This window comes from Mus musculus, chromosome 9 (genome assembly GCF_000001635.26).
Source record: "Mus musculus strain C57BL/6J chromosome 9, GRCm38.p6 C57BL/6J".
Classification (NCBI taxonomy): domain Eukaryota; kingdom Metazoa; phylum Chordata; class Mammalia; order Rodentia; family Muridae; genus Mus; species Mus musculus.
In genome coordinates, this window is record NC_000075.6 from 96,619,997 (window position 1) to 96,636,155 (window position 16,159).

A 16,159-nucleotide genomic window follows, 5' to 3' on the forward strand; every position below is an offset into this window, starting at 1 on the left:
GACTGTCCAAATACACAGGTTCAAAATTATTCAGGACCTTTATATAACACTCCTTTGAAAAGTATTAACTTTTCGAAAAGTCAATCTTCTTAGCATAAGCAACTGGTCAAACAGGCAAAGTACATAGGAATCCATTGAATTTTTCTGAGTTTCATTTTCTTTAACCTCAAAATAAAATTATGGGGCTAACACATGTTTCTCTTGAAGAAGACCTGAGTTCAGTTCCAGGCATCCATACAGGGTGGTCCGAACCACCTCTAACTCCCCTAGCTCCCATAGGCACCTGCACTCACACATTCATGATTAAATAGGCATCGTTAAAATTGCCCAAAAGACATAAAAGGAGGGCTGGTGAGATAACTCAGCAGGTGCAGGCACTTGCTGTTAATGCTGATGACCTGGTGGAGCTGGAAGAAGAGAATCAACTCCTACAAGTAGTCCACTATACATGCACACACATACACACACACACACCTTCCCACACAATTACATACATTTATATACAAACTAGTAAGTAGAAATTGAAAACAGAAAATTTGATATTATTCATTTCAATGTATGCTTAAAATGTTACTAAGTCTGATTTTGGATATAGTATTCAATCAAAAGTTAAATTGAGTCTCACAATATCTGACACTATCAAATTCATTTGTACAAATAGAAAATTGAAATAACATCTCAAATACATACTATACTCCCTATTGAAAATCAAGTCATTACAGAAGACTAATTCCTGTTGCCCATCATTGGGGAAAAAATCAATATACATCTTTCTAGACATTTTTAAATAAAATTTATCTAATTTATAGGGGGGAAAAACCCACTGTTCCAAGAGTTTAAAAGCATACATTAAGGGGCTGGCTTGTAGCTCAGTGATAGAAAATTTAATTAGCATTTGTGATGTCCCAGGCTTGATCCTTGGGCATCATAGAGACAGAATAAAGGGATAGATGGACAGACGGATAGATGGATGACAGATAATAAACATACATACTACTCTAACAATTTGCTTTTTTTCACTCAATAATACACCTTGGGGTCATCATAATATAGATGTAGTTTATTCTGTTTAACTGCTATAGAATATATTTATGAACAAACCACTTTAACCAGTTTCCTGTTACTAGAACTTCAATGTGCCTTTTTAAAAAACAAACAAGGTCAACACAAAATATCTTTGTGTCTGCAGGATGAGATGGCAAAAGTAAAAGCATAAGAAAAATACATCTAGGTTTTTATTAGATACTACCAAATGCTCTAACATGGTTTTATAAACGTAAAATCACAATGAAAGTACGAACAGTATCTGTTTCCTTAAGCATTCATTCAATACTGAAATATACAAGGTTTCCATTTTTTTAAGTGTTGAGGTATTTATACTTTTATTTCTCTGATTCATTTCTGGTCAATTTCACCAGCATTTTCATATATTTACTAGATAATTTATTTTCTTCTGTGGAGTGTCTTTGCATTCATTTTTCTATTAACCTCTTTAATTTAAAAATCTGTATGAAGCCCAGACATGGTGGTGCACAGCTGTAATCCCAGCACACTCAGCCAGTGCAAGAGTCAAGAATATTATCCCAAATTCAGGGTCAACATGGGCTGCATAGCAAGAGCTCACATTTAAAATAACATGTAGCAGCCAGGCAATGGTAATCTCAGCCCGTGGGAGGCAGAGACAGGTGGATCTCTGAGTTCAAGGCCAGCCAGCCAGGTCTACAGAGTGAGTTTTAGGGCAGTTAGAACTACACAGAGAAACTCTGCTTCCAAAAACATACACACACACACACAGACACACATACAGACACACACACACACACAGACACACACACAGACACACACACACATGGCCTACAGCTTGGCTTGATGGTAGAGTGCAAATAAGACCCTGAATTTTCTCCCTAGTAGCACACATCCACACTCACACACACACCTTACACATATACATGATAAACAGGGCTATTTATGGTGGCAATGTTTGTTATTGCAAAGACAAGAGACAACTTAAATTGCAATCAACAGGTGACTGGTTACCTAAAATGCAATACATCTAGATGATGTGAGATGAGGTATTATACATACTATATTATTTTTAAGTGAGGATATAAAAACATCTTTAAGTTATATTTAAAAAGATGCAGAACACTGCATATTTTGCTTCTATTTCTCTGAAGTGGAAAAGCTACAATACACAAGCAATTATTTGTTTATGCTTAAACTACCTCTAAAAAGATACAAACTAAGCTGGTAGACCCTCAAAATGATGATTTTATTTAGAGTCTGGATATCAAACGTTTTTAAGTATTCAAGAGACACTGATGGACTGCAAAAAGTTAAGGTGGGATTTGACACAAACAGTAAACATCCAGATTATCTCCACAGAGCTCACGGCATTGCTGGTCCTAATCACCTCACTAAGTTCTTAGCAGGAGCAGATGAGCATGGGTACAAACCTCAACTGCACCGCTCTAAAAACCATCGGGGAGGTAAAGCAGTCTTCATAGCTTAAATCTAGTGCATTTTCAACATCCATAGTAATAAATCAACAGCACTCTAGAAAAAACAGTGCACTAGTGTCCAACAAGTGATTAACGTGTGCCACTTGGGTCCTCTAGTCTTCACGTACACATGAACAGAACAACAGTGTTCTTTTCCTTCCAGTTCTAAAGCTTTCTAACTCTCTAAGCAGAGAATGAATGAACGCTACTGCTTAGTATAAATTTCAGAGTAAAACGCTGAGTAAAGACTTTCTCATCCCACTCACAGCTTAGACCTATTTCTCAGCACCAGGGGTTGATATACCCTATCAGATACTCAACTATGTATCATATACAACTACTGAATTAACTACTGCCCACTGGAAAATGTTTAGGATTCAAACAACCTTAATAAATCTTAGGCGAATTTCTTAAAAGTACTGCATTAAATACAAAACAAGTATATTAAACAAACTCAAGTCTAAAGCAAAGGGCTCTGATGTATTATCTTAAGACAAATGGTGCACTTCGTAAAGCAACTATTAAATAATTTGAGGGGTATCTTCTGAAAGACACACCCAAGTCCTCATTTTTGAGGTAAAGTAGGGGCTCCTCAATATGCACGGTTAGTCTATCATTAATAGCACTATAAGAAACCACACTCAAGTGTTCGAGGCTCTTCCCCACTTTCTCTTCTATTAGTTTCAGTGTATCTGGTTTTATGTGGAGGTCCTTGATCCACTTGGACTTCAGCTTTGTACAAGGAGATATGAATGGATCAATTTGCATTCTTTTGCATGATGACCTCCAGTTGAGACAGCACCATTTGTTGAAAATGCTGTCTTTTTTGCACTAGATTGTTTTAGCTCCTTTGTCAAAGATCAAGTAACCATAGGTGTGTGGGTTCATTTCTGGGTCTTCAATTTTATTCATTTGATCTTCCTGCTTGTCTCTGTACACCAGTACCATACAGTTTTTATCACTATTGCTCTGTAATACAGTTTGAAGTCAGAGATGGTTATTCCCCCAGTTCTTTTACTGTTGAGAATAGTTTTCACTGTCCTGTTAATCCAAATGAACTTGCAAATTGCTCTTTCCAACTCTATGAAGAATTGAGTTGGAATTTTGATGGGGATTTCGTTGAATCTGTAGCTTGCTTTCAGCAAGATGGCCATTTATACTATATTAATCCTGCCAATCCATGAGCATGAAAGATCTTTCCATCTTCTTCTGAGATCTCACATGGGCACAGGGGAAAATTTCCTGAACAGAACACCAATGGCTTATGCTCTAAGATCAAGAATCGACAAATGGGACCTCATAAAATTGTGAAGCTTCTGTAAGGCAAAGGATACAGTCAACAGAACTAAATGGCAACCAACAGATTGGGAAAAGATCTTTACCAACCCTACATCCCATGGAGGGCTAATATCCAATATATACAAAGAACTCAAGAAGTGAGACTCCAGAGAACCAAATAACCCTATTAGAAAATGGGGAACAGAGCTAAATAAAGAATTCTCAACTGAGAATATCGAATGGCTAAAATGGCAGCTAAAGAAATATTCAACATCCTTAGTCATCAGGGAAATGCAAATCAAAACAACCCTGAGATTTCACCTTACACCAGTTAGAATGGCTAAGATCAGAAACTCAGGTGACAGCAGCTGCTGGTGTGGATGTGGAGAAAGAGGAAAGCTGTACATATGTGAGGAACACTTCTCCATTGTTAGTGGGATTGTAAGCTGGTACAACCACTCTGGAAATCAGTCTGGTGGTTCCTCACAAAATTGGACATAGTATTACCTGAGGACTCGGCTCTACTACTCCTGGGCATATACCCAGAAGATGCTCCAGTGTATAACAAGGACACATGATCCTCTATGTTCATAGCAGCCTTATTTATAATAGCCAGAAGCTGGAAAGAACAGAGGAATGGATACAGAAAATGTGGTACATTTACACAATGGAGTATTACTCAGCTAAAAACCATGACTTCATGAAATTCGTAGGCAAATGGATGGGACTAGAAAATATCATCCTAAGTAAGTTAACCCAATCACAAAAGAACACACATGCTATGCACTCACTGATAAGTGGATATTAGCCCAAAAGCTCAGAATACCCAAGATACAATTCACAGACCACATGAAGCTCAAGAAGAAGGAAGACCAAAGTGTGGGTGCTTCATCTTTCTTAGAAGGGAAGAAAATACTCACGGGAGCAAATACTGAGACAAAGTGTGGAGCAGAGACTGAAGGAAAGGCCATCCAGAGACTGCCCCACCTGGGGATCCATCCCATATACAGTCACCAAACCCAGACACTATTGTGGAAGCCAAGAGGCATGCTGACAGGAGCCTGATATGGCAGGCTCCTGAGAGGCTCTGCCAGAGCCTGACAAATACAGCCAACCATTGGACTGAGCATGGGGTCCCCAATGGAGGAGTTAGAGAAAGGACTGAGAGAACTGAAGGGGTTTGCAACTCCATAGGAAGAACAATATCCCCCCCCCCCCCAGCTCCCAGGGACTAAACTACCAACCAAGGAGTACACATGGAGGACCTATGGCTTCAGTTACATATGTAGCAGAGGATGGCCTTCTCTGTCTTCAGTGGGAGGAGAGGCCCTTGGTCCTGTGAAGGCTTGATGCCCCAGTGCAGGGGAATTCGAGGGTGGGGAGACAGGAGTGGTGGGTGGGGGAACACCCTCATAGAAGCAGAGGGAGGGGGGATGATAACATTTGGGGGAGGAACAGGGTAACAATTGAAATGTAAATAAAGAAAATACCCGGGCTGGAGAGAAGGCTTGGGCTGGAGAGATGGCTCAGTGGTTAAGAGCACTGACTGCTCTTCCAGAGTTCCTGAGTTCAATTCCCAGCAACCACATGGTGGCTCACAACCATCTGTAATGGGATCCGATGCACTTTTCTGAAATGTACTGAAGACAGCTGTAGTGTACTCATATAAATAATAAATAAATCTTTTTAAAAAAAAGAAAAGAAAATACCCAATAAAAGAAAAAAAAGAAAAAGAAACCACACTCAATAATAAAAATGTTTTCTTCTTTCCTTTGGTGGGGGTGGCAATGGAGACTCTGTTTCTCTGTGTAACCCTAGCTGTACTAGAACTTGGTTTGTAGACCAGGCTGGCCTTGAACTCAGATATCTGCCTGTCTCTGCCTCCCAAGTGCTGGGATTAAAGGCCTATGTCAGCACCACCTGGCTCATATTTGATATAACCTTATAATGGGCCATTTTGGGGCTAGGGGGAGAGATCAGTCAGTAAGTCATGTTTGGTTGCCTCAAACCTGAGGACCTGAGTTTAATCCCTGGAAACTAGGCAAAAATGCTGGGTGTGAAGGGTCCTGCATGTAACCCAGCACAGAGATGGTAGAGACAGAGGGATCCATGGAGTTTGCTGGCCAGCCAGTCTAGACTAATTAGTAGGGCTCCAAGCCATAAGAGAGGTGGACAGTGTTTCCTGAGGACAATGTCTGAGATCATCCTCTGGCATCTACATATACACACATGCATATGTACCTGCGCGCGCGCACACACACACACACACACACACACACACACACACACACACAAAGAGAATGAAGCCAATCTAGCTAGAGATTTTTGATGATTAAAACATCACACAAAGCTGGGCGTGGTGGCGCACGCCTTTAATCCCAGCACTTGGGAGGCAGAGGCAGGCGAGTTCTGAGTTTGAGGCCAGCCTGGTCTACAGAGTGAGTTCCAGGACAGCCAGGGCTACACAGAGAAACCCTGTCTCGAAAAACAAAACAAAAAAAATCAAAAAACAAACATTACACAAAACTAGATGTCATAAAAATTTAACATACACAAAATGTTCCTAATTTAACAATAACACATGACTATACAACAAAACTGTTACTAGGGTATAAAAGGGTATAAATATATCAGTAGGTAAAGCACAGAATCTGATATTATCAAATAATTTCACAAAGCACGTTAACAAGGAAATAGGATTAGGGTTTATAATTAAAGGATAAAAATGGTGGTTTTATTCTAGCTACATTACTTCCCAGTCAGTCCAGGGCTATTCAAAGAGTTCTCAGTTACAAAAACTCTATGAACTCCCTGAGGTTTATTCCTGTCCTGCACAGAGCAAATGATTAGCTGAATGCTCTGTGAACTTTTACAAAGGTCCCTTTTTCCTCTGTTTCTATCCATCTCAAAGATGGATTCTTCTTCCGTCCTAAAGAACTCATCATCTCATTTCAAACATCTGACAATAATGAATTATTAGCATGAGTAAACCCTTTTAAATTCCTCTACTAAGTATTCATCATCTCATTTCAAACATCTGATAATAATGAATTATTAGCATGAATAATCCCTTTTAAATCTCTTCCTCTCAACCCTTGGGTAGTCAATAAAACATCTTGATTTACATCTTAGTACCAAAACATTTAAACCTGTCATGTCAAATAAAAACAATTCTAGGTAAAGTATGAGTTTAATATTTTCTTTTCCAAGCTCTGGGGACCAATTAGTAACAAAACTAATGGACACAGTCAGGAAACAATTAATATTCTAATTAATAAGCCAGCATTTAGAAAAAATGTAATCCTTTTCCTAAGGAGGCAAGTTTGGCCTCAGTTCAAACCTAAGATTAGCAGACATTACAACTTTTCAAGAAAAAGAATAAAGAACTTCCAGAGAGACTCAGGAAGCTTTCCTTTACTAAAGCTAACCCTGCTAATCTGTCCAGAGATATGGAAATTCTTTCTTATCCAGATACACAGTGCTCTGAAAGTATCTATAACACTGAGAGATAGGGTATTTTCTAAAGGCCTGCCCTGATCTAGTGAGACTGAGACACACACACCACCAGCAGCAACAAATATTAAAAACAAGAATGAATTCTAAAATTAACATAACAGGGGACATATACAAATGATTTTTATAAGAAGAAAATGGTCATGAATTACGTTTTTCTTTTTTTAGGCATCAAAGCCATATGGCTAGAAACAAGGGCAAATCTGGTCAGAGGAGACTTGGATTGCATTGGAAGGATATGTGGCTCTCTGACATAAATAAGGGGAGGGGGGGACACAATCTCAGGCAGAGGAAACAACGTGAGCCAAGTGTCTGGTGACAAAGCACTAGTCCACTCTAAAGATGAGAAAGATAAAAACAACCACAAGCTCAAGAGTAAACAGCTGCCTGAAGTCACAGGAATATTACCTAACACAGTATGAAGCAGAACACGGGCTTTCTGCTTCCAATTTGCTGTCTACACCAGGAAACGTTAGTGCAGGCTGGACAAGAGCATCAGATAAGGCTTATCTCCTACTTAACTCCTTCCTAAGAGATGGCCCATGGCTGACCCAGATTTTTTTTTAGGGGGCTGGGGCTGAAGGTACTGACTACACCAGGCCTCCTAAGCTTAAGTACTTAATCTATCTCCTTTGTCAAACAGCCGGAAGTCATTCTTGGTCTGAAAATGTCAAAATCCTAAGTGAGTAGTTCTTGGGCCACATCACTGTCTCACAGATCTCACTGAACAATATATCAAACACTTCCCACAAATCTTCGCAGGCTGGTGCCTTTATAACCTGGTATCCCTGAGAGAAAAGCCCTGTGTAAGGTAGTGTAGAGCCTTTCAAAATGTTTACAGTTGACTTAATTAGAAAAGGGGGTAACCAAAAACGAGGCCATATCAAGCCTGAAGACAGACAGACAGACATAAACACACACACACACATATAAATCTAAAACTTTTTTTTCACCTGAATATAGGGTATAATGGAGGGGGGTGCATACAAACTACCTTTAGGTATGCTACTTATATCAAAGTAGTTCAGACCAAAAATACTCCTAATTTTGTTTACTAAAGGTTCAGATGAAAATTCTAAGATATCTAACAACTTTGTGTCGTGAATTCAGGTAAGGAAGCTGAACATTCAAAACCCTCAGGATATCTAGGACACTAAAATGCCCTAAGAAACTGGGTACTAATCAGTCTATAACACAAAATACTGTCTGCGATAATAGATTTCTTTAAACTGGTTGTGTGAAAACAGCTATATGATGGTCTCTGTGTGTGTGTGTGTGTGTGTGTGTTTGTGTGGTGTGTGTACTTGTTAATGTACTGACTGTGTGCACTAGCTGTGTGTGCATGTGCATGCCCATGGGTGTGGGTGCCTGAGACCAACATCTGGTGTTTTGATCTCTCTCTCTCTCTCTCTCACCTTTATCATCTGAGACAAGGTTTCTCTATGAACCAGAAGCTCTACCCAAGCAAGCTACCCAGTCCCTGAGGTTCAAGGCTCTGCCTGTCCAAACACTCCACTAGTGCTGGGTTAGAGGAAAGCGCGGTGACCCCTCCTCCCCCACCCATGCCTTTCTACTTGGGCTCTGGTGATCCTGCTTGCTAAGCAGGCACTTTACCAACTGAGCCATCTCCCCACCCGCTGGTTTTCTGATCTGTCAACTTGATACTATTTATACCTTGTGAAATCTATGGGACACAAATAAGTTAGAAATGAAACACTGAAGAAAGTGTGGACCATTATCTAACCTCTAGAACTTCCACAATATAAACATCGGGCCACCCTCGCTCTTCTTAAGGATGATTCGGACTACACTACCCAGGAGTGCTTCCTCTCAGGTGGATCAGATGAGAGGCTCCCAAAGAGCAGTTCTGAGCTTAACAGCTCATCTCCAGGCTAACAGGGAGCTACCAGGTTCTCCCCAAGGTTTCTCAGTGTGGTAGAAAGGACTGGTGACTTCAACACTCGCAAACTGCTTAGATTCTTCATTGTCAAACTGCCATCATCCCATTTCTGTGACTTCAGCACCTGCTAATGTTTCCGCCACTTCTCATCACCTTACAAAGCCCACGTGTCAGTTTCAGGAAACACAGAAGGGCATTTCCTTACAAGGATCCGGAGGGCAACCAACCTTGATCATACCAGCTAAAAGAAGGGCAAGAAATGGGAGGGGTGTTCTTGATTTCAGTATGTATCCTTGTGAAACAGTCACAACATGACCTGAGCTATAAGATGAGCAATAAAAAATAAATAAACTGTCTAGGGTAGAAACAAGTGGTTTAGTTTAACTAGGGTTAAAATAAAAATATTCCCAGGAAATTAATGGTCAATTTCTGGGAGTGAGATTGCCTAAGCCACAGAAACCAAGTTTTGTGTGCTTGTGTGTGTGTGTGTGTGTGTGTGTTTTAATCTGCAGACCCGAATTTCACTTGGAGTGATATTTTTACCACACTGTTCACAGAACCTTTGCTATGCATCAGGTCAAAGCAGAAGGTAACTTACTCCTAAAAACAGCCCAACCCTAAATCTCAACTCCAACAGAGCACACTGTCTTCCCACAACACAATCTGCTTTTATAGATTCGCAAGGCTTCAACAGTGTCTAGCATCAAGTCACAGAAAAATATAAAGTAGTAAAAATTTGAAAAACCTAATTAGTAGGGGAAGAAAATTCTAGTGTATTTGGCTTTTCCCAAACATTACATACATGCAAATATTAACTGTAAGAAAGCTAATTTGTGAAAAGTTTACACCCTAAGAAAGTAACTTAAAATACTGGGAACTTAAGACGCACAAAACACCCACTGCTCTGGTGTAATTTCCCAAGTTTTAATACTTAAAAGTGTCTGAATTGGGAGTCCCAGGATGACGTCAGGGAATTGAAAAGTAACATTTAACATGCTTGCTCCTGGGGTTTTAATAAAATTCCAAATCCTTGAAAGGGGAGTAACATCAAAAACTCAAGTGGGAGAATCCAAAAGAAGCATCGAGATTTAAGAATTAAAGTTTATACTCTGCCAAAGAAAGAGCAGTATCAGCCATTCTAACACAATTGAATTTTCAACATATAAAATATCTCTTATAGCCAGGCATTATTTAGGAGACCGATTTCATTCTGGGGATAAAATAATCTGAATTAAAAAAGGTTTTCAACTAAAGTAACAATAAACTCTACTGATTCGCCAGTCATACAGTGAAAAGGGACCATCTCAATAAGCTGGGGGAAGTCGATCTAATATCAAAGGGTCGTTTTAAAGAGGAAGGATAGCAATGACAAACGAACTGGCCCGTCTCTGAGTAAGAGTCTACACTCATCGGTGCGGCTCTCACAAATGCACGGGAGAGAATCAAGTGGGTTGAGCGCGGACTGGATGACTGAGTTTTGAGACCTGCTCACAGGAAGCCACTACATCCTGCCCCAAGTCACCGTCAGTCACGCCGGCTCTCGATTCAAGTCCCCGCCGCGGCAAGGTGGGGCGGGCACAGGTGTCCCGCCCGAGCTCCCCGGGCGCCCCGCTCGCCCGCGCAGCCTCGCCCACCGGAGCCCCCGCCACCGGCTCCCGCAGTCCCCAGCGCCCGCCTCAACCTCGCACTGGCAGAGGAGCCCCAGGGAGCTCACACCCCCTCCTCAGCCCGCCGCCCGGCCCGGCCCGGCCCGGCCCCGCCCCGCCGCAGCCGGCCTCCCTCCCTCCTCCAGCCGCGCCTCCCTTGTAATTACCACGGGGCTCCCACCTCGGGCCGCTCCCGTCGTCCGCGGCCGCCCGCAGGCCTGCGTCGGAGGGAGGCCGGAAACTCCGCGCGCCCCCGGCCGCGCCCCGGGCTCCCGCGTCCAGGCCGCGCTCCAGGCAGCGCCCCTCGCGCCGCGCCGGTCCGGTCCGCGCGTGCAGGTCCTCACCCCGCTCGCTCCGAGGGGGAGCCCCGACCCGCGCCGGGCAGTCGGTCGACGCGGCGCCTCCCCCCAACACACCCCCATCCAGTCTCACCAGTCCCGGGCGGCCGCCGGTGCCGCCACCCCCGCGCGTGCCCGCCGCCCACCCTCCGCGCCGCCCCGGGGGTCCCCTCAGCCCCGGCCCCGCTTACAGATCCTGCCGCGCAGGCTCTGCAGCACTCGGACCTCACGACTGTCCTCGTCTCCCGTCTCCGGGTCTGCGCTGCCCGAGACGGCCGGCGCCTCGGGAGAAGCCGCCGCAGCAGGCGCTGCCGCCGCCATGGTGCCGCCCGGCCCCTACCCCAGCCCTACCGCCTGCGTAGCCGGGCAAGGCGGAGCCGGAGCGAGGCCTAGGCCGGATCGAGCCTCGCTGTAGCCCCGCCTCGGCCTCGGGCTGACTCGCCCCGCCCCTCGCGCCGTGCCCGCCCTGCATCCGCCTCGCCTTGCCTCCCTGGGCAAGTCGCGAGAGGCGCTCTGAAACCCCCACAAGGAGGAAAACCCTGGCCCTGCTGTGATCCCCAGAACCCTGAGAATTGGACGTCCCCCACGAACGGACCTCTAGGTCCCCAGATGCTCAAGGAAAAGAAAAGTCCCCAGTCAGAATGACTCCAGGTTCCAGGAAAAAGTTTGGCATTTTGGCAAACGTCAAGAGATGTATTAGAGACTCTTCCAGCGGTGTCTAGATGCTCCCGCAGTGCGGCACGTGGGGGACAAACCACATACTCAACCTTTGCTCTGGGAACATTGCTCTGCAAAAAGTTGGGTCAAGAAAAGGACCACAGACTCCGTCCAGTCCTGTCTGAGACCCAGAGAAATTTTGAGTTTATCACCAGTTTTGCATTTCAGAATCGGAACGGTGACCTCTTTCCCACTCCCAGAAGCAGGCTTTTTAGAAAGTAGATTGGCCCTGGGAAGTTTGTAAATCTTCAACTAGTTGTTGCCACTATCTTAAGGGAACTATTTACAGTGAGTAAACTGTGTGGATAACACCCTGGTATGTGAGGAGAGGGATGATTTCCTGGTCCTGAGGTTTAACTGCGCTGCCCTAAGAAGGAAGAAACTGATTTAATAGAGCAGGGTTGTTCTTTGCCAGGTGCTAGAGTCAGCCAGTCAAGGAATGTTTTCAGACATATAGGAATGGCCCTAGGGCAAAAAGACGGGGCAGAAGGCGCCAAGACCATGAGCACCTCAACCTGGAAGGGCACACAGAGAGAAGAAGCAAGTTGTGGAAACAGAGTCAAGGAGAGCCTGCCTGGGAAGAGTGAACAGACGACAAGCAAGCCCAGAAGCCACTTGTGCCAAGGCCAGTCAGGCAGACGGAGTGACCTAAGCTTGCTGGATGTCTTAGGCTACCGAGCAATACTTCCAGTCCAGCTGGTGATGCATGAGGGTGCCCCTTGTCCTGTACCATACAGCCTTGGAGAAAGTGAGCTTACCTCTCCTTCCAGGCATTTTGTTGTTTCAAACAGAAACTCCAAATGGTATTTCCCTTTCTTTCCAAATCAGAGCTCACACACCACAGGCCAGAGACTGGCTTTTTCTATTTTAAAACGTTTAATGCTTTATTGGTATGTCTTACTTATACACAGTCATGGTGTGATACCGTTTTCATACACATGTTTAATGTATGCATAGTATTCAATACCCTCTTCATCGCCGTCCACATCCCCTGCACCCCCTTCCTCTCCTCCCAGCTGGCTTTCTTCCCCTCCAATCCCCTGGAAGGTCAGTGGATGGCTGTTGGGAGGTGGTTCTCCTTTCACCGTGGGTTTCCTAGGGATTAACCCGGCCATCTGGTTTGGTATTAAGAACCTTTAATCACTGAGTCATCACACCAGCAAGACTTTTTTTTTTTTTTTTTAGTTCAATGAGTTTATGAGAGTTGTTTCCAGAAGCATAGACGAGAGATTAATTACAGGAGCACAGGAAACTTAACAGTGGCTGTACTACTGAAGAAAATGTCTCTTCCGGCAACCGTCAACTGTCAAAAATCCTTGTAAATCCTCCTGCACCCTACCACAGGATGTTGGCTCCCAGTATTGCACGGATCTTGTATAGTACAGACAACCACAGCTGCTGTCAGGTAGAATGGCTGAAGAGATGGCTGAAGGGTTTAGAGCACTTAGAGAAGAGTTCCCAGCACCCAAGTGGCAACTCACAATGCTCTGTAACTCTAGTTCCAGGGGATCCTACTCCTTCTGACCTTCAGGGACACTAAGCACTCATTATGGTATACATACATGCAAGTAAACACTCATACACATACAAATAGAAATATCTTTGTACAAAAAATGTGACAGCCATGTCATGTCATGCCAAGAAAATTCCACCACACTCCACTCTATCCTCTGACTCTTACACTCTTTCTCCCATCTTTTCCTCAACGTTCCTCCGAGGGGGGGTGATATACAGGTCTTATTTAAGGCTGAGCATCCAGTTTTTTATTCTCAGTGACTAGTTATGAATCTCTGCGTTTAATACTGCCCATGAGGGGGTGGACTTCTCGAAGCAAACATGACATCCTCACGAATTCCTATGCACAAGCACAATTATTGGAAAGCAACTTGGTGCACACATCACATCTGTTTAGCAGAACAACATCTGTACCTGCCCTACTGGGGCTGTGACTTCCCCAGCCATAGGCTTTTTAACAGGTTTATAGTACCAGATGTGAATTTCCTCTGAAGGAGTTGCAGTCAGGAAGTGGTTGGTCACCCCCATAGCAGACTTCCCACTAGTGTGTCAGTAGGTGCCCTTTGCCTGGCAGGTCAGTGATGTAGGAAGCAGGGACCCCAGCTGAGTAAGATTACTGATGACAGTTCTCTACCAGCAGCCTGAATAGCACCTTCTGGCATGATGAGGGGTTAGCTAGCTGGGAGGAAGCGCCTTCTCTGCCTCACCTTGATGTCTGTATGCCCTGTGGTCTCTTCAGCACATGTATCTTCGGCTTCACAAGTCTAGTTCTGGTGGGCTACCAACCACAGTGGTGATTGCTTATATTGCTTGGAAGCCTGGTGGGCCTGTGGGACCAACAACAGAAATGGTCCACTCCCAGCACAGGGTTTGCATTTGATGACCTTTAGCTTCTCTGCGCAAGTTTTATCTACTTTCACAGGGTACCTCCATCAAACTCCTTTTATTTAATTCAATTTTTAAATTATCATATCAAGTATCTGGTTTACTTGTGACCTTTTCATAATCCTTAGTTTCGGTTGGCCTTTCCCTCCTCTACTCTCCTTCATCTGGAGACTGATTTCCCTAGACCTTCTCTTCACAGTGTCTCTGGTTGTCACATCCCTCTGATGAAACTTCTTTTTTTCTCTCTCTCTCTTCTCCTTTCCATTCTGTCATGGCAATTCTTTAAAAATAAAAACAAGACTTCATCTGAAGAGTGTCCACAATACAATTTTTTTCAAAGACAAGGCTTTGTAGATCCTATACGAAACCTTATCCTATCCTTTTACAGCTGTGATGTTTAGGAGTGATATTCAAGCTTTGTAAAAGGACTTTTTCCCCCACTTGGGGTTGGAGAGGTGGCTCTGTGGTTAAACTGGCTGCTCTTCCCGAGTTCAACTTCCAGCACCCACATGGTTGCTCATAACCATCTATGATAGGATCTGATGCCCTCTCTGATGTTTAGATATATACATGCAGACAAAGTACCCACATACATAAGATACCTAATAAATTAGTCTTTAAACATATTTTCTTAAAATGTATTCTCTGACGACCACATGCACACACACACACATACACACACACACTATATTTTGATCCTATTCACCCCCTTATTCCTCTCCCACTCCTACTGAGATCCTTCTTTCCCCCCCCAAAAGTCCTCATCCTTGTGTGTGTGTGTGTGTGTGTGTGTGTGTGTGTGTGTGTGTGTGTGTGTGTGTAGAGAGAGAGAATTGTCTGTGACTCTGTGTGTGTGTTTTTGCACAAGTGCCCAATCATGCCATAGACTCTAATTAGGGCTGTGGATCAAGGCTTATTTATTGGAGCAACTGAACAGTGGTTGCACCCCTCAAGAAAATGATTCCCCTTACCCCAGCAGCCATTCATTAACTACCTACACAGCTCCTCAGAGAGGGGAAGGTGCTCACGAGCCCCTCCCACAGCGGGGCTGGAATGTTGACCCGGTTAATCGTGTGTAGGTAAGCACAGCTGCTTGGAGTTCATGAGCACAAAGGCCGTGTCAAGTCCAGAAGGCAGCTTTGCATAGCTCTCCTCCCCATCCTCCTTCCTGCCCCATCCCTCCTTGAAGTCCTCTGGACCTCAGAAGTGGTTGGATGTCTCATCTAGGGCTGAGCATTTCTCAGTCCCAGATTCTCAGCTCTCTGGCCCGTTGTGAATCTCTGCATCCACCTCTGGCCACTGCAAAAGGAGGCTTCTGACTAGCATCTAAGAACAGAGCTAACCTATGGCTTTAAACATCTGCATGTGCTTCTCTGATGCAGAACTGAAATGTTACACTGGGTCTTCCTTCTCTGAAGGATTATCAATAGTATTAAGTAAGTGTTGAGAACATGTCTGTGACGTATCTAGTAGGATTAGTTCAGTAAATGCCACATCAAGCTCTTGACATGAACGCATGTGATAAGTCTCCCACCTCGTTCATTCCTGTTCTGCACCAATGAATCTTAATCTAAAGCAAAACCCAGGAAGCTTATTTGGTTTGTGGAAAACAAACCAAGCCAACAACAACAAGAACAACAACAACAACAATAAAAACCTTATGAATGGCTTCATTCATTGTATCAGTCACCAAGCAATCGAGCAGTGCAGGTCAGGAAGCCAGCTACAGATGACTAATGAATGAAGTTCACATTCCTCCGCCAGGTGTTCAGGGCTTAGATTGGACCCAGCCTGTGTCGAACCTTTCCTACCTCAGTCACTTTGAGCCACTTTCCCCAACAACTTGTTAAGAATGGCTTCCTAAAC

At 43.9% G+C, this 16,159-nt stretch overlaps 1 protein-coding gene across 5 annotated transcripts in view; it reads right to left on the minus strand.

The window, feature by feature from the left end:
- Window positions 1-11,616, minus strand: part of Rasa2 (RAS p21 protein activator 2) — a 92,313-nt gene extending 80,697 nt beyond the window's left edge. Inside the window, exon 1 of one of the 5 annotated variants that reach the window (NM_053268.2) lies at window positions 11,368-11,507. In NM_053268.2, coding sequence (NP_444498.2) covers window positions 11,368-11,497 — 130 coding nt within the window. In that variant the 5' untranslated portion in view covers window positions 11,498-11,507. Of the gene's footprint in view, window positions 1-11,019; window positions 11,320-11,367 lie in introns of those variants that run through there. The other 4 variants (XM_006510775.3, XM_006510776.4, XM_017313108.2 and 1 more) reach the window with 4 other exon arrangements.
- Between the last annotated feature and the right edge of the window lie 4,543 nt (window positions 11,617-16,159).